Source organism: Epinephelus fuscoguttatus, linkage group LG19 (genome assembly GCF_011397635.1).
Source record: "Epinephelus fuscoguttatus linkage group LG19, E.fuscoguttatus.final_Chr_v1".
NCBI classification, from domain to species: domain Eukaryota; kingdom Metazoa; phylum Chordata; class Actinopteri; order Perciformes; family Serranidae; genus Epinephelus; species Epinephelus fuscoguttatus.
In genome coordinates, this window is record NC_064770.1 from 21762904 (window position 1) to 21790320 (window position 27417).

General features: G+C 41.9%; 1 protein-coding gene across 8 annotated transcripts in view; it reads left to right on the forward strand.

Annotated features, from left to right (window-relative positions):
- The window catches only part of LOC125879490 (BAH and coiled-coil domain-containing protein 1), a 100054-nt gene that overhangs the window by 5376 nt on the left and 67261 nt on the right, over nt 1-27417 (forward strand). For 7 of the 8 annotated variants that reach the window (XM_049561406.1, XM_049561413.1, XM_049561412.1 and 4 more), the window contains exons 1-2: nt 17779-17997; nt 21054-21377. In XM_049561406.1, the coding sequence (XP_049417363.1) occupies nt 21206-21377 (172 nt within the window). In that variant the 5' untranslated portion in view covers nt 17779-17997; nt 21054-21205. Of the gene's footprint in view, nt 1-17778; nt 17998-21053; nt 21378-27417 lie in introns of those variants that run through there. The other variant, XM_049561407.1, reaches the window with a different exon arrangement.

A 27417-nucleotide genomic window follows, 5' to 3' on the forward strand; every position in this document is an offset into this window, starting at 1 on the left:
TAGCCACTTGTTAGCAACCACCTTTTTTAAGACACATAAAAGCTTCAAATTCACAAGTGGGACATTTACTGACAAATTTTATGTTATAGAACAAAACATCAAAGTCTCTTACGCTTGTGTGAACCACACACCTTATTTTTAGGCATTCATTCAAAAATCCATTGACTTCAAGACGAGAGACCCGCATGAAATTGTAACTAAATTGCTAGATGTTAGCACTTATTCCTGCACTACTCTATAAGGGCTGTGATACTCAAGTTAGGCCCACCGTCTGTTTTCTAAATTGACAATGAACATAAAGTGATTCACACTGGGAATTTTTTTTTTAATTGATTGTAATAAGGTCTCACTCTGATCTCGTCATTTGGTCATGGACTTTCCATATCTGCATATGACATGTAAGGTACCCTGGGAGCATTGGTTTTCGATGTTCTGGGACATTGTGTCAAGTACCTGTTACATACATTGCCTTCTTTAAAAATACACTTCCTTTTCCAGGACATTTACTATTTACATACAGTCTCTTTCAAAAAAAAAAATGCACTGTGTCGGTACAACACCACAAATTGACATTAATTTCCTTCAGCAACTAACACATGGGGTTGGGTTTAGGCAAGGGAGAAGGTCGGTGTTTGGTGGACTCTGTGAAGGTCGGTGTTTGTTGGACACATCCACCTCCCCTCCTACCTACCATACTCAGACTTTTGTCACCTTAACTTTTGTTAGTGTCCCGCCGTGTTTCCCCCTGACCCTGCTGGGTGCCATTACACTATAACGGCGACCGGCCACGTATCATGCCAACGTTTACGGATGGCTTTTTCATCACTGTCTGACGCCACAAGACATTGCCCAAGCGCCAGATTTCAACAACCTCGGAATGAGACCAGGTTGACAAAAAAGCATCAAAATAGAGCCTTAGAGACGTCTGGGCTAAGACCTGAATGTCCTCAAATCTCAGAAACACCCCTGCCTACACTTGACTTGTACAAAGCTGCTGAGACTGAATTCACCTCATATATTCATTTTACCATATAAATATTATTAAGGTTTGTTTATTAATTGGCTCCTACCCTGCTGTAATTTTGCAAAAGTGGCCCCTGTGCAAAGCAAGTTGAGTATGCATTCTATAGAGTCTGAGCAAGTGGCACGATAGATTGACAAGATGCACAAAATTTGAATTTGAAATTTGAAGCCCAAGACACATGGCCTGTCTCTTGCTCATTTAATTCCACTCTCCCATTCTTCTTTCTGGAGATCCATGAGACCTATTTCCTTTCTCCTCCATCACCTTCTACTTCTCTACATCTTACTTTTTACTTGCCCCATTTTGCAATCAATCTGCTGTTCATCTTATCTAATGAGCTCATTAGGGTGTCTTAAGCAATGGTGATTGATAATAATGGCTTAGAAATGTCCCATTGATTCACTTCTATATCAGGCCTGTAGAGTCAAGGCTCTCTGCATTAAAATCATAGGTCAACTGAACCCTCTCTCCTGTCTATCGCCTATCTACTCCTTTGTTTTCATCTCAACCTCCCTTCCCCTGCTCCAATTGAGCAGGGGAAGGGAGGTGAGCTGGTTTGTACTTACCACATCTCTTTAGCCTGGTGATGAACATTTCTGTAAAGCTTCCTGCATTACTGCTCAGAGGATACATCAATGACTCCTTTGCAACATTTTTCCTTCAACGGGCTTAAATTTCGCCATATTTTTACATGTTTAGAGAGACCGGTGAGTGAAACCGAATGTTAACAGTAGACATCATATTATCCCAGCCAATCAAAACAAAGGAGACGTGTTACAGTTGGTCAGTTTGCTGGAAGTCTTTAATTTTTATGGCTGGGCTTCTTAACAGCCATGACTGATGGAGCCATTTGACTTTAAAGCTGTAAGAGCTACTGTTTGTAATGCAGGCGAGTTTGCGAGGCCACTGGCAATATGTCTGAGGATATACTACAGCTTTTATGTATGCCGTTTGTGTGTTTGCATTCGTATGTGTGTGCATGATGGAAGGAGGGAGAGAGATGGAAAAAGAAAGAAGGAGGAGGGGGGGTGCTAATGATAATTTGGGAGGGTGTGTGTGCGACAGAATTTGCACCCACATGAATAGCGCACAGTCAGCATGCGAGCTCAAATCACTTCAATAGTTTCACATCAACCAATTTAATGGCACAATCCCGGGCCAGTGAAGTTTTTATTCCAAATCCTGTCCATAATCTAATGGCCTTTGAAAGTCTGCCACTTCCCCCTGGCTGACAGGTTGTGCATTTGGATCTAATTGAATCCATTTACATCCTGCACAAATGGAAAGCACATGGAGGCCTACCCACCTGGTTCTGATCAGCTACTGAGTTGGGAGAACCACGCTCTTCGGAGTACGCCTGATGCCAGCAGGGGATACACTACACAGTGAAGTGAGAGCGAGAGGAAGAGAGAACACCTTTTGATATAACTCTTGGCTCTAATTTAATTCAGTTTGAGTTCAGTTACCTCTTCACATTTCCGTTTATTCCTATCTGTCTGGCAGGCTGTGGTCTTTTTCCAGTTGTGTAATATTTTACCACAAGGGGGAGTCCAGCAATATCCACTCATGTGTCACTGTGTCTGCTAATGTGGACCTGCCAGCATTCATCTACTGTACAACAGAGAGGAAAGCTGAGCTTTAAAATGTAGAATTACCACAAGACTTCAAGGTTCAATGTGACATCTGGGCCAGGTCTTTTCTGATTTAGTGTCAGATAGATTATTCCCACAGAATCACAGGGGGTTGGCAAAATACTGTGTCTACTAATAAATTAATTAAGTGAATGAACTCCTTGATTAATATTCACATTCCCTCACAAAGTGGAGTGAAATGTTAGTTTGAAGGCTAATTAGCAGTATTTGTCAGTGAATAAAATTTTGTGAGTTTTCAAAACAACGTGAGGCAACCGACAACTCGCAGAGCTCCTAAGAGGCCGAGTGATTTGGGCCCACACTGCAGGTGTGATAGTGAAAAAATATTGAATATTCAAACCATTGCAGTGTATGACAAACACTGACAAACTGCATCACCAAAACTGAGCAGTGAGCAGTGATGACAATGTTGCCAGAAATTAGCATGCAACTAATATAATACATCAGCAATGCTTCAGATGCTTATTTAGTTAGTTAAACATTGAATCTACAGTTAGTAACTTTTATGAAAGGATGCTGGAAACATTCCCAAGAGATTTTGGTCCATATTGACATGATAGCATCACATAGTTGCTGCACATCTATCGGCTGCACATGCATGATGTGAATCTCCCGTTCCACCACATCCCAAAGGTGCTCTGTTGGATTGAGATCTGGTGACTGTGGAGGCCGTTGGAGTACAGTGAACTCATTGTCATGTTCAAGAAACCAGTTTGAGATGATTTGAGCTTTGTGACATGGCGCGCTATCCTGCTGGAAGTAGCCATCAGAAGATGGGTACACTGTGGTCATAAAGGGATGGACACGGTCAGCAACAATACTCAGGTAGGCTGTGGTGTTTAAACCATGCTCAGTTGGTACTAAGGGGCCCAAAGTGTGCCAAGAAAATATCCCCCACACCATTACACCACCACCAGCAGTCTGAACCGTTGATACAAGGCAGGATGGATCCATGCTTTCATGATGTTTACACCAAATTCTGACCCTACCATCTGAATGTTGCAGCAGAAATCCAGACTCATCAGACCAGGCAACGTTTTTCCAATCTTCTATTGTCCAGTTTTGGTGAGCCTGTGTGAATTGTAGCCTCAGTTTCCTGTTCTTAGCCGACAGGAGTGGCACCTGGTGTGGTCTCCTGCACATTCTGCTCAGCGCATTTCTAAGGTAGCAGTCACTTATAAGGGCCCGTTCTCTGCCCAACACATTGTTGGAGGGCCCACTCTCTATGAGTCTCCCCACCTCGCAGGCCCCAGTGCAACCACACTGCCTGCACTGTCTATATTTACTCCCCTGCTGAGCATGCTTCTTCACTGTCACTCTCACTGGAGCACCTGAATACATCAGAGCCATTGTTAATGTTATTAGTAACACCTGTGCTTTTCCTACAATCACAAGTCAAAATGTCTGCTGTGAGACAGGCCTACTGTCATGACTGTAAGATAAATATGAGGACACAGCCAACAGCTTAGCACAAAGACTGGAAAGTGTAAAACCACAACATGTAATTTTTATGTTCCTGTACTATTTGCACAGATAAAACAAGATATCATGTTTTAACAATGAGCTTTAGAGGTGCTGAGGCAGATTTTTTTTTATTGGACAAAGCTAGTCAGCTGTTCCCCCCTGTTTGCCAGTCTTTGTGCTAAGCTAAGCTAACAAGGTTCTGGCTGAAGGTTCGTATTTACCATATGTACAGAGAGGTATCAGTCTTGCCAAGAAAATGAACAGGTGCATTTCCTAGTACTACTCCTGATTTTAGTTTTGATATTAGGCTATTTAAAGGTCCAGTGTGTAGGATTTAGGGGGGTATATTGGCAGAAATGGAATATGACATAATTCTTATGTTTTCTTTAGTTTATAGTCACTTAAAAACAAGAATCGTCATGTTTTCATTACCTTAGAATGAGCTCTTAATATCAGGAGCAGGTCCTTGTCCACTTAGTTAGCCATGTTACACAGACGTGTTTCTACAGTAGCCCAGAACAGACAAACTGTAGATAGGGTCATTTGAATTGTCATGTCAGCCTTTATGGTTAGCAACCCCTCTGCAATGAGCCAAACAGCATTGGAAAAACATTGATTTTTAACGTGAAACTGCCCTATTCAGTATTTTTACCGGTTGAAATTACTGGGTTCATTTGTTTTGGAGAGGAAGAGACTTCTGTGGAAAATTCGGCTCCCAGTAAAAACCTCCTGAATGGATCTCGGAGACGACAAAAAGTAAAACCGATGAGCACATTATTAAGTTGTAAGAGACAAAAGGTAAGCACACATTAGCAGGTGCTGGGCTAGTGGCCCGTCTGCAGCGAGCTGAGATTTATAGTGTTTTTGCCGGTTTAAACCAACTGCTCTGTTTGGAGAGGAAAAGATCTCCATGGACAGTTTGGCTCCTGGTAAAAACCTCCTGGACAATGAACCTGAAGAAATCCTCACTCACTATTTCAGCTGGTTGCAATCTGCAATCCTCACCATTAGATGCCACTAAATCGCACACATCCATTCATCCATTTTCATCCGCTTATCCGGAGCCGGGTCGCGGGGGCAGCAGGCCAAGCAAAGCACCCCAGACGTCCCTCTCCCCAGCAACGCTTTCCAGCCCCTCCTGGGGGACTCCAAGGCGTTCCCAAGCCAGATTAGATATGTAATCCGTCCAGCATACCCTGGGTCTACCCTGTGGCCTCCAACCAGTGGGAGGTACCTGGAACACCTCTAACAGTAATGTCCAACACACTGCTCCTTTAATGCAGTATGTTGTCTTTGTGTTACAGTTGCAGTGTAATGAACTCTATCAGGTGGTGTCCACATCATGAGTGAAGTGCTAATGTATTCTGGTGAGTAATGACATGTGGAAAGTTGTGATTTGGAAGATTTATTTGAATATGCACCACAATACACAGTCCAGGCATTACACGTGGCCTACATTCATGTGTATCTGCAAATATGGTTAATGGGGGCAGTGGGTAACATCATGACCTTCATCAGGCCCCCCCTCGTGGTCCATCCCAGCCCCACCTCACAACACATCTGGTTTGACCATCTCCACCCCAAACCCCTGCCAGCCACCCCCGCCTGCACCTCATCAATCCTCTGTGTCATCATTGCCACACTTCTGGCTATTGCCAAAGAAAGCCATGACACGAAGACGTGAAAATGATGAATGGACTTTTCCGGACAGGAAGCGGCGATGGTTGGAGAGACACCCCACCCTCACTCATCTTTCCCATCCATTTTTCACTTTCTTTCCTCTGCCACGTCTGTCCCTCTTGAGTCAATAGGAACCAAGCGATCATGTTCCACAAATACAGCCCTCCAAAATATGTGGTTGCGTTTTCTCGACAAAGTTGAGTCCTCACGTTGGCTTCGAATGACCAACTTTTTTCTGTCAGAAGTCCAGTGTTGTGTTCATTTTAAGCAACGTTAAGAACTGAAGAAACTGAACAGATCTAAATACACTTAACTCACACTTAAATTCCCTCCATCTGCATCCCACTTTTTCCAGTCTTGCCCAAAATCTTTTGTATGTACACAGTTCAATCTGTGACAACTTTAGTCCTCACATTCACAACCACAAGACTTACAGTGAACCCTGGAATGTCTGTATACTGTCCATTGTTGTGTCTGCCTACCCATAACATGTCCATTCACTGCAGGACAATACTGTCCATTAACTATTATATGAGTTGCTGTGGTTTTATTGGTTGTTGATGTGAACAGAAGTCCCACTGTGTTCCACGAAAGACATAATCAATCTGGATTGCCATAAGTATCGGTTACAACTTGTGCTGTGAGGCTTCTGCCCAACACATATGTACAGTATGGTCCCCGAATGCACTAAGGCTCTCATAATGGCTCATGACTGAGATATTCATCTTAAACTTCGGTCAGACATGGTTATTATCTTCATAAATTGTAGTAATTTTCTCTGTCATATGCCATATGATTTTAATGTTTGTGTCAGGGTGTGTGTTAAGGCTTTAGGCGCATGCTTTCGAACAGAGCCAGCCCTTAAAATCCTTCCATAGTCATTGCTTGCATTTCGCCTTCATGAACTCTACACTTCCAGTGTCAGACCAAAGAAACACTCCCTTGTTTCTATGCTCCCTCAGGGCAAGTGGCACTGGTAGATATTTAAGGGATTTAAGCCTCCTTTGTTTAGGGAGACTGAAGCCACTCCTTCCCTAGCAGCCTTATGTGCAGTATAGCAGCAAGATCACTGAGCTTTGATACAATATCTTCATCATCTGTATATCTGATTTAAGACATGGGAAGAGTTTTGTTTCCATCAAAGAGGTGATGAATAAAACATCCACTCCATGCAAGTTTTCTTGAGACCATTTGTTTTCCGAGCCTTTCAAAAATAATTCTCCATGGAGTTGCACAGTTTGTCTGACATCAATTATTTCAAATAAGACAAACTGCTTCCGTTAAATTCGCTTCACGCAGCAGGACAGATGTGAATATTCAATAAAAGACCGAAAACTGCAGGTTAAACGCTCCCAAATGTAGAAGTCTTTGGTGCTTATATTTTATTGAATAGACATATAGAAACGTATTCCTCCATATTCAGTGATTCTCTTTCATGTAATTTGATTAGTGGACCAGGATTACAGCCAGCCCTCCCTCATTTACTATTACTGAGAAGAAAAACAATTAAGCTATACATGGTAGCTATCAAGGAGACAAGGCACCCATGCACAGGCACACCAATGGATAAAACACACACACACTCACACAGGCACATACACACACACACACACACACACACACACACAAGTCTCATTTAATCCTTTATGATGCGCCTGGAATTTGTAATGATTTTAATTAGGAAAGGTGCAATAGGAGTCTACTCCGTGGCAATGCTGACACTCCAGGGTGCCCGGAGCCAATTAAAAATATGTGCTGATCAAACAGCCTGCCCTCGCCATGCACGACTATCCCCGGAGCCTCTGCTGCTGCAGAGGGACGGCCAAGCTCAGGGCCTCTTGCTCCCACCGAACAGGCTGCAGAGGAGCCGGCGGAGCTCCACCCGACACTCTCCACCCTGAGATCTGGTTCAAGGCTCAGCTTCTCCCATTAGCTGAATGCTACGGTGGGCAACACAGCAGCCAAGCAGCCCCATAAGAGGAGGCCTTCAGTTCACAATCAAATGTCTGTGAGAAAATGTCACACACCCATTTGATCCCCACAGAGATCTTTTTTTATTTCCACAAGGGAGCTGGCTCAGCCCAATTTTCACGCACACTCTGAGTGAGAACGCCACATTAAATTAGAATTATATGACAAGTTAGAGTGACAATTAAGCCTGGTATTAATTACACTGTTCCTTTTGTTTCGAGCAATCCCTGCGATGTTGCCAGACCCAAGGGTGCCCAAAATAGATCAATTTAAATGAATCGGAAAGTGACTTATATTTTCCAAATGTTAATATTCTTGAGGAATCCTTCATCTCTGTCATATCCTTTTCCTCCTCCCTCTGTGAAGTCCCTCCTCTCGCTATCATTAGGCATCTCTGTCCCCGGTGATTAATGATACTAATGAGCATGTGCAGCCATTCACTCTGCCACACATTATTCTATCCTCTGGCCTCGGCCATGTGTCATGTCCTCCTCAGAAGAACATGGCTCCCTGGTCATATTCAGCCAAACAATAATATTAACTTATATCTTTTGCAATATCTGTGTCACTGGGGCAAGTGGCTGGCACACATGCACTGTATGTGCACAGGCGTATGCAGAAACATGCTTACCTTCATTTTGAACAACAACAGAGATATTACATTTCTGAAAAAAAAAAAAAAAACCATGATGAAAACAACGGACGTAGAAAAAGGTATTTGCATACACTGGAGGAACAGATTAATAATAAGACAACAAATTACTGAAACTAGATTACATTTTAGGTAGCTCTGTGTTTGTTGGCAAATAATGCCTGCTACATATCATGTGGTTTAATCAAATGTGACAGCTATAGCTGTGACTGCAGTGGTGGGTCTTCCTATAGGCGACATACCACCCAGGAAAAAAAGACAATATTGTTTTTTTGTTTGTTTGTTTGTTTTTTGACATTTTAAAATCCGAACATGAAGATAGTGGAGTGGATTGTAGGTAGAGAGCAGTAAGAGAAAATGAAAAGGTGAAGTTTGCAAGTTTGGGACTTGTCTCGGGCTCTGAATGTGCCAGATCTGGCGGCTGACCTGCGGGAAGACACTGAATTTCTGTGGAGCCTGTTGACATGAGACATGAGCCATTTTTACACAGAGATCACGCTATAGGGCCGCTAGGAAGTCCCTTCTCTATGCCACCTTGCAGTTTTACACAAAACCAAACAATGGCAACATCATGCTGCTCCAGTGTGTGATTTTAGATACCATGCCGGCATCGCAAAAGAGGCATGAAAGGCATGTAACTAGGGTTGCAGTGGTATGAAATATTCACGGTATGATAACCATCTCAGAAAATATCACAATATCACGTAACACCATAGAAAACCAAATGTACATGGCATGATAACCCGTCAACTTTCATACCATGATATATTGTGGAACCGATATACCGCTGCAAACCTACATGTGACACAACAGTGTCGGCGTCTATTGTGACATATAACATACGTGTCAGCAGTGCTTTGGAAACAATAATATTTACATTAAAATGGCAATAACAGTCTTTTACCATCCCTGTTATATAGTGGCTGATCTCATCCTCTGCTTGGACAATAAGGAGCTCCTGGATGTCACTGTTTTCCCAATTTGCGTACATTTGTCGCCAATGTTCTTCTTCTTTGAGATAGCTGCCTACTGCTACCAGCTACTTTTTATATCTCCTGCAGTGGGTCACACACGTAACACGTTGTCAAAATGTCACACCCATCCTGCCCATGGTCCTGTCCTGCCCCTTTAAAGGCCCACACACCAAAATGACAATGGAGAACTAGCAGTGGACAAAGGAGTGGACAAAGTGGTCTCGCCTTTAAGCCTGCATCAGAGGTAACAGTGCCAAAAAGATGTCTGTATATAGGCCCCGGCACACCAAGCTGACGGTCAGTCGTCAGTAAGTTGGGCCGTTGATGAGCGTCTGCTGCCCTTATCGGTGCGGTGTGTCCTGCGCTGAAATCACTCTGATTGGCAGCTCAGCTCAGCACATGAGAAGAGAAACGGAAGCGAGGAATGTAAACAAAGAGCTAAAGTCCAGAAGGAGTGAGGTCGAAACCAACTTGTTCAATGAGGTAGGCGTGTTTTTCTTTTGCCGCTGAGCTCTTTGGCAGCAGTGTTTCATGATGGTTTGTGTTATTGTTCACTGGTGCACGGTGAATATGCTGTGTTCTTTACACAGTGGATTGTGTTGCTTATATGCTAACTGGCTAACTAGTGTCAAGACGGTCTTCCGGTTTCCCTTTTTGAATGACAATTACAGATTACTGTCATCTCCAAGTGTGGAGGGGTACATCCTCTCAGGCCAGTGCAGAACATAGCTATGGCCTTGTTGGCCATTGGTTTGGTGTTTTCATGTGCAACTTTTTGGCCGAGACACTGTGACTACAGGTGACGCAGCAGGGGGCTGTCGTCACCATGTCTCGGCCAAATAGTTGCACATGAACACACCAAACTGACGGCCAATGTGCACAGATGCTCCCCAACGGCTCAACTTACCATCACCTTGGTGTGTCAGAGCCTGTATACAGACATCATTTTGGCAGTGTTGCTACCTCCAATGCAGATTTAAAGGCGATACCACTTTGTCCACCCACTTCGCGATTGTAGCTTTTAATACTGAGTGGCAAGGCAGCATAATAGCATCAAAGTCCCACCTTAAAGAAGCAGTGTAAAAGGGATATGGTGCACTTTCTTTATCTTATCTTTCTCACTTTTTGTTTTCTGAGGGCAAGTCAGAAATCAACAAACTATCCTAAAAAAGGGTTTTCATGTTTATATGTTGAAAAAAAATTTGTTGTGCACGATCCCACCTTTTCTACCTGAAGCGTTCCACTGAGGGTTTTAACGCACATGTTGCTTATTGAACTGACTGTGTCCTGCTGCTGTTTCTTCTTTCCTCCACTTTGGCATTGTTGCAATTATCTGACACTGTTAAACTTTTATCTTTGGCACACGTTGCAGGCTTGTCAGATGGGCATCGAGAGCGATAACTGCATATTTGAAGATCCATAAAAAGGCCCTCATATCTTTGGGAGTCGTATCAGGCGGGGACACTGAAATACAGCTCATCACTTTTATGTCGGAACCCCAGTCGGCCACTGGGATGTGAAATTAATATGACAGAGGGGGCATCTGCAGTAGGGGTGCACAATGGCGAGCAGGAAAACTGGTTTGGGCCTCACAGAGGACATTTTTAATTGGATGCTTCATGTAAAAAGCATATACATGTCATATAAACTGATTCGTTGGTATGACGGTGGAGTTGGATTTATGGCAGCAGGCAAAGAGACATAGGGGGGGAGAGAGAGAGATGCTTGGAAGGAAGAGAAAAAGTAGTGCATGGAGGCAGACAGCTGTACACTTTAGTTATTACTCTACAATCATGCATCACATCAGATAACTGCGAAGGAATACTTTGATTGTTCAAAAGTTGCTTGTTATCAGAAGCCATTTTAACATGCTCTGACTTCAGTGCATGCTTGTTATTGCTGCTGCTGTTGTTACTGTAGATAAGCATCAACATAAGGCTTCTAACCACGCCGCACATTCTTAGTTAGGGCTGTAGCCTGCTGTGCTGCGAGGCCTGAATCCCTATTGATCATTTATCAGTGACTGGTGGCTCCGATCTCAGCACCTTCTTGATTCAGTTTACAGAGAGGTGGATGATTGGAGGACGCCGTCACTGTTAGACTCTGCCGGGTTCATTTTCTGGCCTCAAACATGTCGGGCTGTCAAGTTTTCTTACTCTGAGGTTCACATTAGTCACTGTTAGATTTCTTGGGGTGGTCACAATACAAAAGTATGCTGGTAAAGTTAAAGTTTGTTCAAGTGTGAACCAAGTTTTGTCGCTGATTTACAGGTCATGCCTTTATGTCATCCCAGCGGTTATATGGACATTTATTGTGCTTTGCTATAATTATCCGGTGCCATTATCTTCATATCAGATAAAATAATTTTGTAGCCAAAAAGAGATCATATCCATTTAAGGGAATTACACACTGTTCAGTCTTCATTCTTCCTTATTGTGACATTGCATGATAAACTCGTCTCCATCGTCTCATCTGCATGCAGAGGATTGTAGCAGTCTGTTACCAGTCATCTTGAAGGAGTCTCTGCTAGTATGACACACACGCTTGTACAAGGGCGTAGCTTTTATTTAAACATTGGGGGGGAACAAATATGAAACTGGGGGTTTGGAGGTCCTCTGCCAGGACTTTTTGAGCATCAAACACTTCATTTCTTGCATTCTGGAGAATTTTTGTGCATTAATTTATGCTGGAAATGTCTTTAATTGCATCAAAAATAAAAGTCCTCTGCTACTTTCGTGTTTTCATTGGGGCAAACAAATGCACAAGCTTTAAATATTGAGGTGGACATGTCCCTACGCCTGTTATCTTGTATCACTACAGCAGGAAAAATACATATCATTTCACTGCCAAAAGATTTCCCTGTGGTGTTATTCCTTTATCAAACTGGCAAGAGAAATCAGAAAATCCTAATAAGTCAGCCCTAACAAGCATTTAGGGCGTCGTGAGAGGAAGAGGATAAAGCGTGAGTTGTGTAAAACGAATGCAGGGGGAGCTCTGTGAATGAAAAGAGGAAGAAGACCTGCGCCTGGGAGATACCAGGCCTGTGTCTGGGACCCTGAACTTATCTACATGATCGCTGGCGAGCTCAGCCATGTGATGCTTAGGCAATGCTCCACCAAACCTGCAGCTGGGGGAGAAATCAATCACACCACAAACCCCCTTTTCTTCTCTCAAACAAGAGCTTTTTAGTGACAACAGCCATCTTGATCACATGACCATGGGAGCATCATGCAACAGCCCCCACAGCCCCCCAGCACCCCTCACTGCAGATGTTGGGTAACAACATGGCTGATGAGTTCAATAATGGACACACAATGTTGCTCTTGTGTGTTGTTAAGCCTCCATCAGCTGTGTTACACATCCACGATCACAAGACTTGGTCAAGAAACAGAATGACTTCATGTGTGAGACAGTCTGAGGCAATGATCAATATAACAAAAGCTGTTTATTATATTACATTATATTATATAATATTATATTATGTTATATTATATTATATATTAAGTGCAGGGGGATGGGTGGTTGTATGCCATGTCAAAGAAACGCTGATGTACACATATACAAATTGGCACATTTAAATCTGTGAGCACTAGTGAATCAGTACAATTCATTAGTTGCAATAATTAGCTTTCACTTCTTAAATCTTTTTGTCCATTGCTATGAACGTTGAGTTGCACCAGCAGCCGCCAACTGGTGATGAACTTTGCAAATGTTGTCATTTCCACTGTGGGCCAGCAGGGCTGCAGGGAGAACAGTCCTCCTGCAGGCCTCCTGTCATCCCCACTGAGGTAATGAGGGGGTTAAAATATAATGTCAGGTTCCCTGGGCTGGTGGACTTAAAGGTAGAGAAGGGCAAATGTGTCAGAGGGTGTCACAGGGTTGCAGGCATGTGCAAATGGTTGCATCTTACATGTGTATGGACAAATACCCAGCATGCTTCAGCAACAAATCCCTTTATTTTATTAATTAAAGATATACTTATTCATCATAATTATTTTTTTATTTGGTGCTCCACTGTACTATAGGCCGTTCAGTGCACTGTCTGTGTCCACCGTCTTCTGAAGGCACTCATGCCTCCAATGATTTTTTTTTGTTTTCAGTCAAAGGAAGTACATGATGCGAATTAACGAGACCTGCTTTTAAAGCAGACTATCTTTGGCGTGTTGCTAAACTGAAACGTGTTTGAGCTGCCCTTTCGCGAGAGTTTCATCTCGGCTAGAATTATCTAAAAAATAATATGAACACTTTTTATTAGTGTAGTGAAGATCGGGGCTTCTCTCCTCGAAGTGAAGACAGATCCATGTAGCAGAGCCAGCCTTCAGTAGGCTTCTGGTTATGCCATATGCCACTACAATTCAAGCAGGTCTTACGTAGCGCGCGCGCGCACACACACACACACACACACACACACACACACACACACACGCCCATCTCCACCTCGATTATGCCGATTCATCCATAATAAACATATTTCTTTTATATTATGTAGGCTGTATATTTTTTTAAAATGCGAGCTGTTGCAAAAATGTTTTAATTTACGCGTAAAGATAAAGCTGTCCATGCGTGATCCATCTCAGCTTAATTAATATATTGACTGATATCCATTTGGATCATGCACACACACACACACACACACACACACACACACACACACACACACACACACACACACACACACACACACACACACACACACACACAGGTCAAAAGGCTATCCGTTGTCAGCTCACTCCAAATGATTTTAGTTTCATGACCTAACTTGACCAAACTAAACTGATCCCACTCATGCATTCACTCGTTTGGGATGATTTAATTCATTTTTAAACAGCAGTGAGATATTCAGCATTTAAGCAGATAAATAATGAAGACGAGCTATTTTTAAGACGCCCATACAACTTTAAACTCGCGTTTTTGTTTCCCTGTAAAAACAAATATTTCCACACCATGAGTCCTACATCACTGTCACCCGCTCCTCATGATGCTTATAGAGTATTTTATGTGTGAAAATAAAAGCATATAGACAATCAGCTCGTCTATTCTTAATATCCAAGGGCCCATTCTGCGCCTGTGTAGTCGTGGGTGGGAGGCACACACTGTCAATCATCAACGCTTCATTGATCAAGGACAATCCTCGTCGTAAAAAATGGTCCCTTTTTTTCTTAAGAAATCACTCACTCCGCATTAATTAACACTCTGCCTGTTGTATGTGCGCGTGCGTGCGTGCGTGTGTGCTCGCGCGCGTGCAGCTAAGCACCTTTGACTATTTTTCACATTGCATGCACTCGCTCGAGAGGAGCCCACGATGCACGATGAGATGGAATTCCAGCACCTTCTGCTAAAATAGGAGTTAGTATTCAAGCGGAGGAGCCGACCTTTTGTGCAGGCTCTCACAGCAGGGCAGTGCGCGGGGAAATGGTGTCAGCTGTGGCATAAAAAATAAATTAATAAAATAAAAATAAATCCATGAAATTCAGCTTGACATTAATGTGTGCAAGTGAAGATAATTTTAGAATTTTTTTTGGTATTTATTTTTATTGATGTGGGTCTAAGGTGTAAAATATTAAGCTACAAAAAATAACGTGGAGCCCCAAAAATAAATAAATAAAAATGAATAAACAGAGGATATTTTGTGTTTCTGTCAGACCATAAAATGCTCAAAAAACCCCAAAACAAAAACAAAAATTCTCATGTGGGTTATGGCTGACTAACACACACGGAAATAATTTAACATAAATCTTTTCTTTTTTTGCCATCAGTATTAATACCTCCTTGTGTGTTTTATTTTCCTGTGATCTGAAAATAAAACATTTACCCCAGATTTTCTTTTGCAAAAAATTAAAAAAAATAAATTAAATAAATGCCAGTTTATTGCATAGTTGTGTGTAGAAAAACACAAAATTAAAAGTTAATGAATAAAAGCATCTTTATTGTTCTTACAGAGCAAGCATACAATTAAAAAATGTATTGTAGCCTGTATCAGATAGTAGAAGATATTTATTCACCCAGAAATCACTAAGGGGGCCTTCGAGAAATATCTCCAGAAACACTGTAATAGAATAAAAATGTTAAATATTTTGGCTGCAGCACATTTATGATCGCCTTCATATTTCTCTATCTGGCTCCATCTGAGCATTTTACACCCTAATCTGAAATTACGACTTCAGCAGACCACAGTTACAAACAGCATGCAATGCTATCAACCGATCACCTCGCAGTCAAATTTTATTTCACATAAATTCTTTGAATAAAAACATTTCTCCGCACTAACCCACTACGACAAACCTCATGCAGCCACACTTTAAAATGGTGAAAAGACTCCATGCAGATTGTCTCCATTAACGCGGACTTGAGCAGGGCGATCCACAACCGGAGCTCTTTTTCCTCTCTCTCTCTGTCTCTCCCTCTTTCCTCGCAACCCTCACGTGCAGCCTATAACCTGAATTGTTTCGAGGCTCGTTTCACTTGTTTTCATAACTTTTCATAATGATTAGGCACCGCTGGTCCGCATTTATCCGAAAACTAACCTCGATTATTTTAAATATCCAACATATAATTTCCCTCTCTCTGCAGTATTCCCTTTGATTCACGCTTGACTCATATGGCTCCAGGGCCAATAGGGGTCCGCCTTTGGGGCGTCTTGAAACCGCCTCTTCTTATCCCCTTTCATCATCTAACCCGGGACGCCTTGAAACCGCAGGGCCAGTTATTGCCTTTTTTTTTTTTTTTTTTTTTTTTTTTCAGACAGCCCAATGCGGACTGGCCAACAGCCAATCAGAGTCTTGTTTACACTCTGTGACTGACAATGCTCTGGAGCGGCGCCAGCCAATCAGAGGCTCGCATACGGGGGTGGGGGGGTGGAGGGGGGAATTCATTTGTAAACATTTAGCATAATGTAATAACCAGAGTCCATAGTAATAACATGAGGGAAATATTGGAATTACTGTCTTGTCTGCATGATTCAATGTAGGGGTGCAAGACACTGGCTTTAAAGGCACTTGTCAAAAAAGCCTCTTAGTGGCTCTGAAGGAGGAATAAATATATAGACAGGGAGTGTTTGATGTTCATTGTGAGTAAAATGTTATTTCAATAGGGTCCTTTCAGTGACAGCTGACGAATACATATCAATCTGTGACAGAGACACTTCAGTCTTGTGTTGCAAAGTATCATTTAGTCAGCTGTCCTATTTATAGGAAACTCCCAAACTGATGTTTTTGTAAACACTGCTGGGAAAAATGATTTCATATTTTCTCATTCATCATTATTTTTCAGCACTTTTTTTTTTTATATTTTAGGGATATCTGTGACATGCTTACATGTCCAGGTCACATATAAGGCATGTAAAACTTGTTTTACCAACTTTTAAAAGATGGTATCAGTGGTTTTTTTATACACTTTTTTCCCCATTATTGACATGTAAAGCACTTTGTAACTCTGTTTTGAGAAGTGCCTTATAAATAAAGACTATTATTTTGGATTTAGGTGCCAAACTGAGGCTATTTAAGTTACATTAAGATCACACAAATACATGCACATCCCAAAAAAAAAAAAAATAAATAAATAAAAAAATCTCAGTTTCATTTTTGTTTTGTTTTACATTATTTATTTATGTATATTATTATGCCCTTTTTATTTTTATTCATATTATTTTAATTATATTTTTATCTGCATTTTTAAGATCTTTGCATATGTCATACAAGCAGGGTAATTTATTTATTTATTTTATATATTTTTTACTCCTGCAATTTGATATTCTTTATTTTATTTTATTTTATTCCTGTATATTTCTTGTATATCTTGATATATTGTACTACTCATTTTTGTGTATATTTTATATTTCTATATTCTAATGTCCACATACTGTTTGATAGCTTGCTGCTGTAACATAAGAATGTCCCAGTTTGGGATCAATAAAGCACTATCTTATCTTATTATTTTTGGAGCATTATCCAACAAATAGAAGTTCAATTTGGGTTTTATTGAAAGTTTGCACTATTAAATTAAATTCTTTAAATGTTTTATTTGTGTTTTTTAGTTATTTATACTCTCATGGCCACTGCCTGTCACCCTTTTATCATCTGCTGTGCATTTTAACTTGTGCTCAGGCTGCACTGAGCTCCATTGTAAGTGCCTGAGACCATCCCGAGCTTTAAATCTGGCGCGTCTCTCTCTGTTTAGCATCGCCAGTCAGCACACCATTGGCCTGCGCTGCCGGCCAATCAGCGCCTGCCGTATCTCCGGGCGGGCGGCACGAGCTAATTAACATGCAGGTATCCGACCAATGAGAGGGCGTGTTTACCCTGCCCCGAGACGCGAGGTACGCAGTTTCACCGGGAGAGAAACCGCTGCTCGGAGATCCGAGCCGCGATCCAGCCAGGCCGGAAGCCGTAGTCCCACTGCTTCCATAGACTGAACCAGCAGGCTACTGCACAGCCTCAGATGGACATACTGTAGGATTGCATTTTAGCCACATGGTTTATTTCAGATTTTTGATTTAAATGGGCGTCGCACTTGGCCTTGCTCCTTCCCTCCCTGTGTTGTGTGATTTTATAATTTATTGTTATGCAAGGATTTAACATACCAGTAAGTAGTCATTTTATATACTTGACTTTTTTTTAATTCAATAAAATATTTTAAGGCCTGTTTCCTCGCTGTGAGATGACACAGGCTGTATTTTAATCCAAAACGCTATACATGTGACATGCTGTTCATTATACACAGTGCAGTGCTATAATTTACAAAATAACAAAACAGGATGTGTGAGGTGTATCCTATGTGGAATAAACCCATGATTTAATGCAGGGAGCTGACAGAGAAATAAATTACCTTAAATTGTTGTTATTATATTAATTATCAGTGTCAGTAATATTATCTCTAATATTATTATTAATAGCAATTTTAATTGTTGCATTATATTTTGGCGTCAGGAGCATTTTTGTAACAAGATAAAATATTTAATTATCGATGGACGACTTGTTTGCATGTGCTTTTGTTTTAATTATTCTACTAGAAACGTGGCACGCTGGGTATTTTTTTGCAAATGGCAAGATTTAAGAGGAGTTGCTGTTGAAAAAAATGTAGGTCTATATTTTTGTGGAGCTGTCAGAGGGGTGTCGGTTATGGTTTTAGTCCGGTTGCAATAAATCCAAAGCGGTTACTTTGCATGGAGAGGACGGGAGGCGTGTTTGCACCCAGGCCGGCCGAGGTGCACTCCCTGCCGGCCAGCTCAGTCACGGAGGGCCGCCTGCCTCGCAGCGCGATGCGACCTACACACTGTAACGTGATTTATCATCCGCGTTTCTGCTTTCGATTGGGTTCTGTAAATGCAATTGACAGCTGCTTAATGAATTGCGTTAGGGCGTCGATCATTTGAAGGGTTTTAAAAATTATTGCGCGTATTTGGTGACGGGGAGAATCCGCACATTGGAGGCTGAAATGACACAAAACGACCGTGTGTGTGCGCGCTACTGCGATTTAAATTCCCATGAATGCACATTTGGAACATTTACAAATCTGCAATGTCTCCCCAGCCTCGTATATGCTGAATAATTTTAACCCGATGTTGTTAGTGGACATAGAGAGTGGGCTGAATGCAACAGCATGGCGAGGGGGAAGGTAATGGCTGACTGCAAAGCACTTTCTCAGTATGGAGACAAAGGCAGTCCTGCTGACGGGCGGCCATTCACCTTGGATCTCTACACAGTCCTCAAACTGAAGACTCAGCTATCATGTATGCAACAGCAAGGCTTTTTTAAGCGTTTCCACGTTAAAGGACGCACATGCATGCACACACATGAGCTCAAGAGGCGTCAGTGGAGGAGATTTTAGTCCCAGGCATCTCCGTATGGAGGGATTTTTATTGTTGTTGATGTGGCACTGAATTGGAGGCTCGGCTGTAACTGGCTGCATGGGGAGATAATAGTGCTGAGAGTGAAACAGCATATATGATTAGAATATAGCTACCATTATAACAATTGTTGAATTTATTTTTTTAAAGTAATTTATGGTAAAAAAAATCTGCTTTTATTTTACCCTCTGCAACCCCATCAAGAATCCATAGGGCCCCCAAATTGTGGATCTATAATGTGAAAGCACACATACTGTATTGAGAAAATTCAGCCATGTATTTATTTATTTATTTACTCATTTGGACCTATAAAATGAAGCTGCCTTCTGTTTGCCTGCTTTTGTTTTTAATTACATACAGCCACCACTAAGGCACAAAATGGGCTGTCACGTTTTGGTTAGATAAAAAAAAAAATATATATATTTAAACAGTGAAATTACATTTTATTTTTAATTTTATGTGAATGGCTTTTTTTTTTTTATTTCCCCTCTTTTTTTTCTCCCTCAACTATATAATGCTATTCTTGTGGCATGGCAGAGGATCTAGCCTATAATGTATTTACAACTCCATTTGATTACCTGACCTGAAATAGGTCAAGGCAGATGAAGACAGTGAGAGTGCAGTTATTCACATGCGCACACACACACGGGCGCGCGCGCACACACACACACACGCACACACGCACACACACACACACACACACACACACACACACACACACACACACACACACACACACACACACACGCACACTGAAAGAGAGAGAGAGAGAATCCATGTCTTTCAGGAGCTGATGCATCTCTCTTATGGAGCAGTATTTTAGTTATATTTTTAAATATCAGGCTTCTTTATGATTTGTTTCCAAACTTTCCAAGCAGGCTCCTTCTTGCGCAAAGTGATCGATGCATGATGCATTTTTCCCCCCAAATGCCAGTTTTGTGATAAACAAAAGCTATTTTATAGTTTACACATGATGCAAAATATAATACATTTTGTGTATTTGTGCCAGTTTGTAGCCTACATGAGATCACTGCAGCGCAAAATGTGAAAATAGTGTGAGGTGTAATGGGAGCTGAATGGAGGCAGGGAGAAAAAAAAAAGCCTGTATCAATCCGAGACAATAGGACGAGCAGGAGAAGGCAGGCAGCGTTGTTCACCTTGAGATGTAGGCTGTGTAGGCTTCCATCAATGTAGCCCACCCAGCAGGACAGCACACTTCCTCCTCTAACACAAGCTGCTTTGGGATTGTTGCAGGAACCAGGATTTGAATTATGAATAATGATAATAAAAAGTTGCATGTTAATATGCATTGCATGGTTTTGGGGGGGAGAGTGACAGCTGGCAACTGCTGACGTGGTAGTGGAATTGTTTGGATGAAATAATAATATGAGAATATATAGAAGTGTGTAAATCTGCGCGTTGTGCTTGTGTCTGCAACATGAAGTGCTCTTCTCCATATGATGCATATTAGGCCCATATCCCAGGCTGATCAATAGAGCTGCATGTGAGCCCGGCTCAGTGGGCTTTTGGACGCCTCGCTGGCCGTGTCTATCTGCTGTGACTTATTTTGCACCACCACTTTTAACTCGAAATGGGCGATTTCTGCTACATGCAAACGCAACCTTGATATGACAGAAAGGTATTGCAACAAAATCCAGTGGAGCGGCACTAATGATTTGCTTCTCTTATATTTTACTGCACTGTCAGTGTTTTTTGCATCGTGGGATTTCTAACCGGGCTTTCCTTATATTATTTTCCTTGGTAATGATACATTGCTTTCTCCTTTTGACAGAAAAGATGATCGGGGGCTGTGTTTTTGGCTGGGGAAGCCTGCGATCGACTGAATGCAACACATAGATCTGAAGGAAAGGATTATTATATGGGTTGCATTTGATTTTCCTGACCTGCCCTATCCGGATTTCGGATTACTCAACATTCTTCGGAATGGAAGGACGGGATTTCGCTGCTCCGGCGCACCTCTTATCAGAGCGGGGCGCCCTGGTGCACCGAGCCGCCTCTCGGATCGCTCCCTCGGGCCACGGCTCTGTACAGCATGGCGGTCACTTCACGCCGGGGAAATACTACCCCTCGCACATACCAATGGCTCCCCACTCAGGTTAGTCAAACATGCACGGATGTTTCTTTTTATTCTGTCATACAAGGATGTAGCCACTGCTTCCATCAGCATTTATCTATATTACAGCTGGCTGTTGTTCCAAATGCTCCTCTCATAATGTTGCGCTGTAAAGCCTGTGCATTTATCAGCGTGAGTGATAGGCTATGGCCTGCATGTGTGCTGGAGTACAAAGCAGATTATTTTGGCACGAAAGCGAAGAATAGACGGGGCTTTGTGTTTTTAAATAAATGGTTGCTCAGGTGTGGCTGTTGACAGAGTTTCCCTGTTCAAATATCAGCTAATAAATCAGGTGGAAATTTGATTTACACTCGGCCTACGATCAGGAATTTTGATTAAGCTGAATCAACATTTATAGCTTAGACATCTCAAAGGTAATAAAGACATCTTAGTTTAAACAAATAGCCATTTGATAAGTTAGGTAAATGCCACGGTATTTAAAAATGGCATTTAAGATCTGTTTTAGTTTGCACGTAGGAAGTTGGACAGAACACACTGGCACTGGTTTCCCACTGGCTCTGGGGCTGAATCTGAAATGAGATTTTGTCACTTCACGTTAAATTGATAAGTGTCACACCGGTGCCACAGCTCAACCTAAAAAAAATCCCAAGGCCATATACTCAGAGCTATATAAGCAAGCAAAGGAAGAAGCGGGTCTACAGTGTATGGAGGTTGCAGGAAGAGGAGCAATAGTTGAAAAAATATATCCTCCTTCTATATTGGGCTCCAAAGTGTCGGGGTGCAAATGTGTTCACAGTGCATGCATCAGATTTAACAAGTGACTTGGGTATCTTGTGTACCTAAATGTGTACCTTTACAAACATGACAAATGTCCAGACAGAACAGTCAGAATTTATAACTCAGCTTAAAGACTGCTGAACAGAATAGCAGCTGATATATATTTTTAAAACACAAAGGTTGGACACATGCACAATAACCCACTGAAATACAAAACATTGCTGCTGGTAATGCTCAGTTTTGATTTATGAGCATTTCTGAGGTCTTATGTAGATGTTGCATTGGATTTAATTAAATATATAGCAGTGTTTTTTAATTTTGCATCAAGAAAAAGACAAATAAAAAAAAGGAAGATATAAGTATCGCATGGCATTGTTGCAGATTGGATCACAACACACTGCTTTTATTTTCCCCCACCCATGTAAAACAAAAGAGATTTAAATAAGTCTCAGCAGTGGCATATTGATTGCATCAAACAGTTACACTTCTGAAACACTTTGCTTTGAAAATATGTTAATTTGGCTGCTAAAAAAAACACATTTATGATGCAGCAGCCCAGGAATCTTGGGTCACTTGAAAGCAGGGAATATTTAGCCCTTTAAAGTTATTTTATGTAACGTATATCAGCTAAAATTATAAGTGGGCTCAGTGTAGGTGGTTGTTGTGGGCGGATAAACGCAGCATCAAAGTCACCTCTGACAGTGTTTTTGTGCTCTGCCTTACATCTTATTTGTTTATTTATGTTTTTTTCCCCCCTTTAATATTAAATGCTTATGCTGTATAGGTTGTATTGTGGCAGGCTAATCAAAGATTTTTTCAAATTCATTGTGTTTAAAAAGATTCAGGATTCATTTGCAAAATCATGCTAAACATGAGGTATAATTAGTCATTCAGCAGAATTCATGGGCGCTGTTCACCATTCATCTCTCACCATTCATGTTTGCTTTTGGCAGTTCTCTCTCTCCCTCTCTCTCTTACACACACACACACACACACACACACACACACACACACACACACACAGCCTGGGTCCGTATGTTTTTTTTCTTATGGATGTTTTGTTGAGAGCATGAAGGGTAATGCTGGCCACAGGGTACAGGTGCTCCCCAAACCAGATTTGGTGTTTCTTTTGTATTACTGTGCTGCCCCAACACGAAGACCTACCCTCCAAATGTCATCACTGTTCAATGAGCAGCACAGGTGGTTTATTGTTCTCCCAAGCCTCGTCAGTAACACATGGGCGTGACTGGAGAGAAGTCTATCTAATATCCTCAAGATCTGCGAAGAAATGACTTAATTCTTTAACATTTCAGGTATTTTTTTTATTGAATTATCATAGAGAATAATTTGAGTTCACATTATATGTAATTCCCCTCTGGGCGCTGTTAGAATTATTTTGCTATTGTGCTCCGCTGATGTACAATCTTTGATTTATTATCTTAATAATATTTGAAAATGTCAAGCATGTCAGAATGCAAATAGGTGGATGAGACATGAAGCATAATTCACAATTATTCATGGCATGTATTTTTAGGATGGTAATTCATCAAAACAGCCCACAATGTAAATTTATAACCACTGTGACACAATTTTATTTTTATTTAATTGTAATTTATTTATTTTCAATAATTTTTAATTACGCCATCAATGAAATCTGTCTTTTTTAAGTCAGTTCACCCAAATGGATAAAGGCCAACCGCGCTGTAAGAGCAGTCAAATGCTCGTAGGTTGTCTGACCAAACTGCTCCCAGACTGTTCATCTTGACAGGGCAGGTCATTAGTGTCCCTTCAAGTGTCCCGTATGCTAGCAACATTAGCACAACTGTGCATGTTGTTTGCTGAGTGTGTTGGATCCCCTCAGTTTTCTCTGCACTTTCCCCCCGGGGACTAACTTGCACACTGGTTCACATGAATACTTTACAAAGAGCATGAATATTTCAGGGTTGATGTAAAAATGCATTCAGAGGCAGGTTTCTGATGTGGCTCCTTGAAAGGGCTCCTCTGACTTTGCAGAGGTATTTATTGTGAGCGCTCCCTTCACCCTCGCTGCTGAAAAGAGTGATGGCAGTTGCGACACCCTCCCTTGGCATTGTTCCTTGCCGGGTTACAGAATTTCAACATATTTTTGGGAGGAAATTTCCTTTCTTTCTCGTGCACACACTGGTGAGTTTGGTTGCAATCAGGCAACAACAGACACACTCGCCTACCTTTTTGCCCAGTGAAGCGTTTTAACTTAGCACTGGTGGAGATTCTGTCAGCGTGCATTTGCCTCTGTCCATCTTCACCTACTACAAGCCAGTCATTTGTAATGCATGTCAGGTGGTCGATTTATAGTTTGCACTCGCACTGTGTTCTGGGAATGTGACATTGGAGCAACTTCTCTTTGTGTGTGTTTGCTGATACAGTGAGACACAGACCTGTAAACTCATCTAATGCGGTTTAATTCAGCCAGTCCATTTACAAGGACTTTGAAATAGTAATTTTATCTCCTGCTGGCTCCGGCGCAGAGTTGGAGACAGTCTTCACTTGGCTGTGAGGCCTGGATTCAGATGTTGGATAGTGTCAAAGCAGGAGACACAGTGGAGCTGTCTTTACTGCTGGCATTTATGGCTGGGGGCTCATCTTTCAGCCATATTGTTCTGATCAGTGCGCTCTGGCTGAGGTGTGGCTGTGTGAAAGCAGCAGGGGTTCAGAGGCTGTCCATGGCTGAGCTCTGCTCTAAACACCCCATGTAATCAAAGGTCATATTTGTGTCATCTCGCTCGCCCGGCCTCCCCTTCCTTTACATCTCCCCTGTCTCCCTTTCCATAAGCTGTCCTCTCTCTCCTCCCCTCCATTTCTCGGTCTCCTTTCTTTCCAGCAGGAAGACCCTTGTGTCTGGGAAGCGGTGGTCTTCCTGCCACCTCTGTTTTAGCCACCCTCCCCTGCCCCGGGCCATTGTTGCAGACCCCAGCTTTGTGTGTGTTTTACGGCTGCTGTTAAAGATAAAAAACAGTCCCTTCCACCCCCTTTATTGTTTTCTGGTAGGATGTCCCTGTCATTCCCTTGGTTTTTATGTCCTAGCTGGATATCCGAGCAGCTTCCCCCTTCAAAGGTTAGCTATGCTGTCTGCCTTCTCCCATTTTTTTTTCCAAAGGGGAATAAATAACTTTACTGAGACTTTTATTGAACGTCTCATTGCTGGAATATCCCAAGGGTCTGTGGTTGTTGAGAAGACGCTTCAAAGACAAACACAGGTGTTTGGTGGAGTTAGCAAAGGGCTGGTTACAACCAAGGTCTTTAAAAGAATAAACCTCAGTGAGTGGGGTGTTTGTGGGAAGGGAGGCTTCTTCTTCTTGGCCTTGTAGCTCTTGTGTTGTGAGCACTCACAGTTCATACCCTGTTTCCCTTTGACTTTACTTACCCCCCCATCCTTGTTAACCCCAGACAAGAGCAGTGGCTGGAGTGAGTTGCATATTTTAGCGTAATTTTTTAGCAGCACAGCACCCAGCACCAATGAAAGGCTGTTTCTCTCTAAATCAAACAATTAGAGAGATTTGGTGAGAGCATATCCAGCGCAGTTGCCAGGAGAAAATGTTGGCATTGTACATTTCTGCAAACCACAAATTTGTTACCTTCGTATGTTTTGTACGCATCATATCAACATATCTAAAGTGACATAGTTCTGATTACATGTATATGAGCCAAGCTGGTTATCAGGAGGTGTAGGGGATGGTGGATGGCATGACACCTAGAGGAGACGGCTGCCAAGCTACAGACCGCTGCAGATCACTGCATTTTCAGCTGTGTTTTCATCAGCAAAACCTAGTATTTTAACCCAAAACATGATCTGTACCCAACTATAACCAAGTGGTTTTTGTGCTGCAACATAACCCCACATTAACCAAAGTCAAAATGTACCAGTTGTCCTTTTGGCAAGACATTGGCTGCATTTCCAGTGGCAGTTGTGTTACCAAAAACTGGATGTCTTTTAGCGAGACATAGGCAGTATTTCTAGCCATGACTATGGCTGCAAAACAGAATATATTAAGCCAAAATATGATCTTTTCCTAACCATAACCATTTGTTGTTGTTTTTTTGTTTGTTAATTTTATACCTAAACATAACTACACTGTAACCTTGCACTCTTGAAACACACTGGTTGATATTAGCAAAGTTAGCTGCTTTTCCAACATCGATTGAGCCACCAAAACTGGATGTGTTTTAGCGAGACATCTGTGGCATTTCATTGTGGCACCCTAACCCTAACCCCAACCCTAGCCCTAGCACCAAAACATGAACTTTCTCTAACCATAACCAACTGGTTTTGTGCCTAAACATAACCACACATTAACCACAGCATTGTTAAAACATAAAGAAGCGCAAAGTGTCAGCATGTCCGCTACATAACAACATACAAATGTTACATATTGTGGTTTGCAGAAACATACAATGCCAATATTTATCCTGGCTGTTGGGTTGGACATTCAAAAGGTGAGCCTTACCTGAGTGAAAAGAAAACCCATATCCCGAATAACCCATGCTAAATATGACATTAAAAGGCTATTTGTACCCGGGAGCCACTGTGGTGGAAGAACAGTGACAGGCCATGGGTCTTAGGCCAAGTTCCATTTGACTCGAGCCTTGCGCGCTCCCTCTCTCTTCAAGCTCCAGCTCTGCAAAAACACAGCAAGAACCTTGGCCTGTTGTCGGGCTCGTTTGTGGATTGTTCTGAGATGACACGGTTCAGACGCAATGTCACAGGAGTCCCCCTGAATAGTAAAGGCGTAGCTTGGCATTGTACACCTGGCTGAAATAGCACCTTGCCCAGTGCCGCCACCATCTGTCACCTTCCCCTGACACTCCCACTGGAAACCGAAATGACTTGCAAGGGCGGTCAGTTGCTTTGAAAGGGTAAGTCCCTTGCTTTTTTTTTTTTTTTTTTTTTAAAAAATACCTTTGGTTACAAGGTTAGAAATGGATTAATGCATCAATATTTATTTCTGGGTACTGCTGGATCATCATACCAAGTGTCCAATATCGGCAAAAAATAAGTAACAGCAGCTAGAATTCATCACACTCAGGTAACTTAAGTGACAGATTTGACGTCAGATAAGTGATTTAATTTCCTTTTTCCTGTGTCTTTCCTTTTAAGTTTTTTTGCTCATCAGCAAAACTGTCCACAGAAAATACAGGCTTAGGTTGAGTTGGAAAAAAAGCAGGAGTCTGGCTTTGTAAGAGGAATTTGGCTAGAGAGTGGCCATGCTGCCTCAGAGACGGGCTCTTCAAACAGACCGCCACCCAC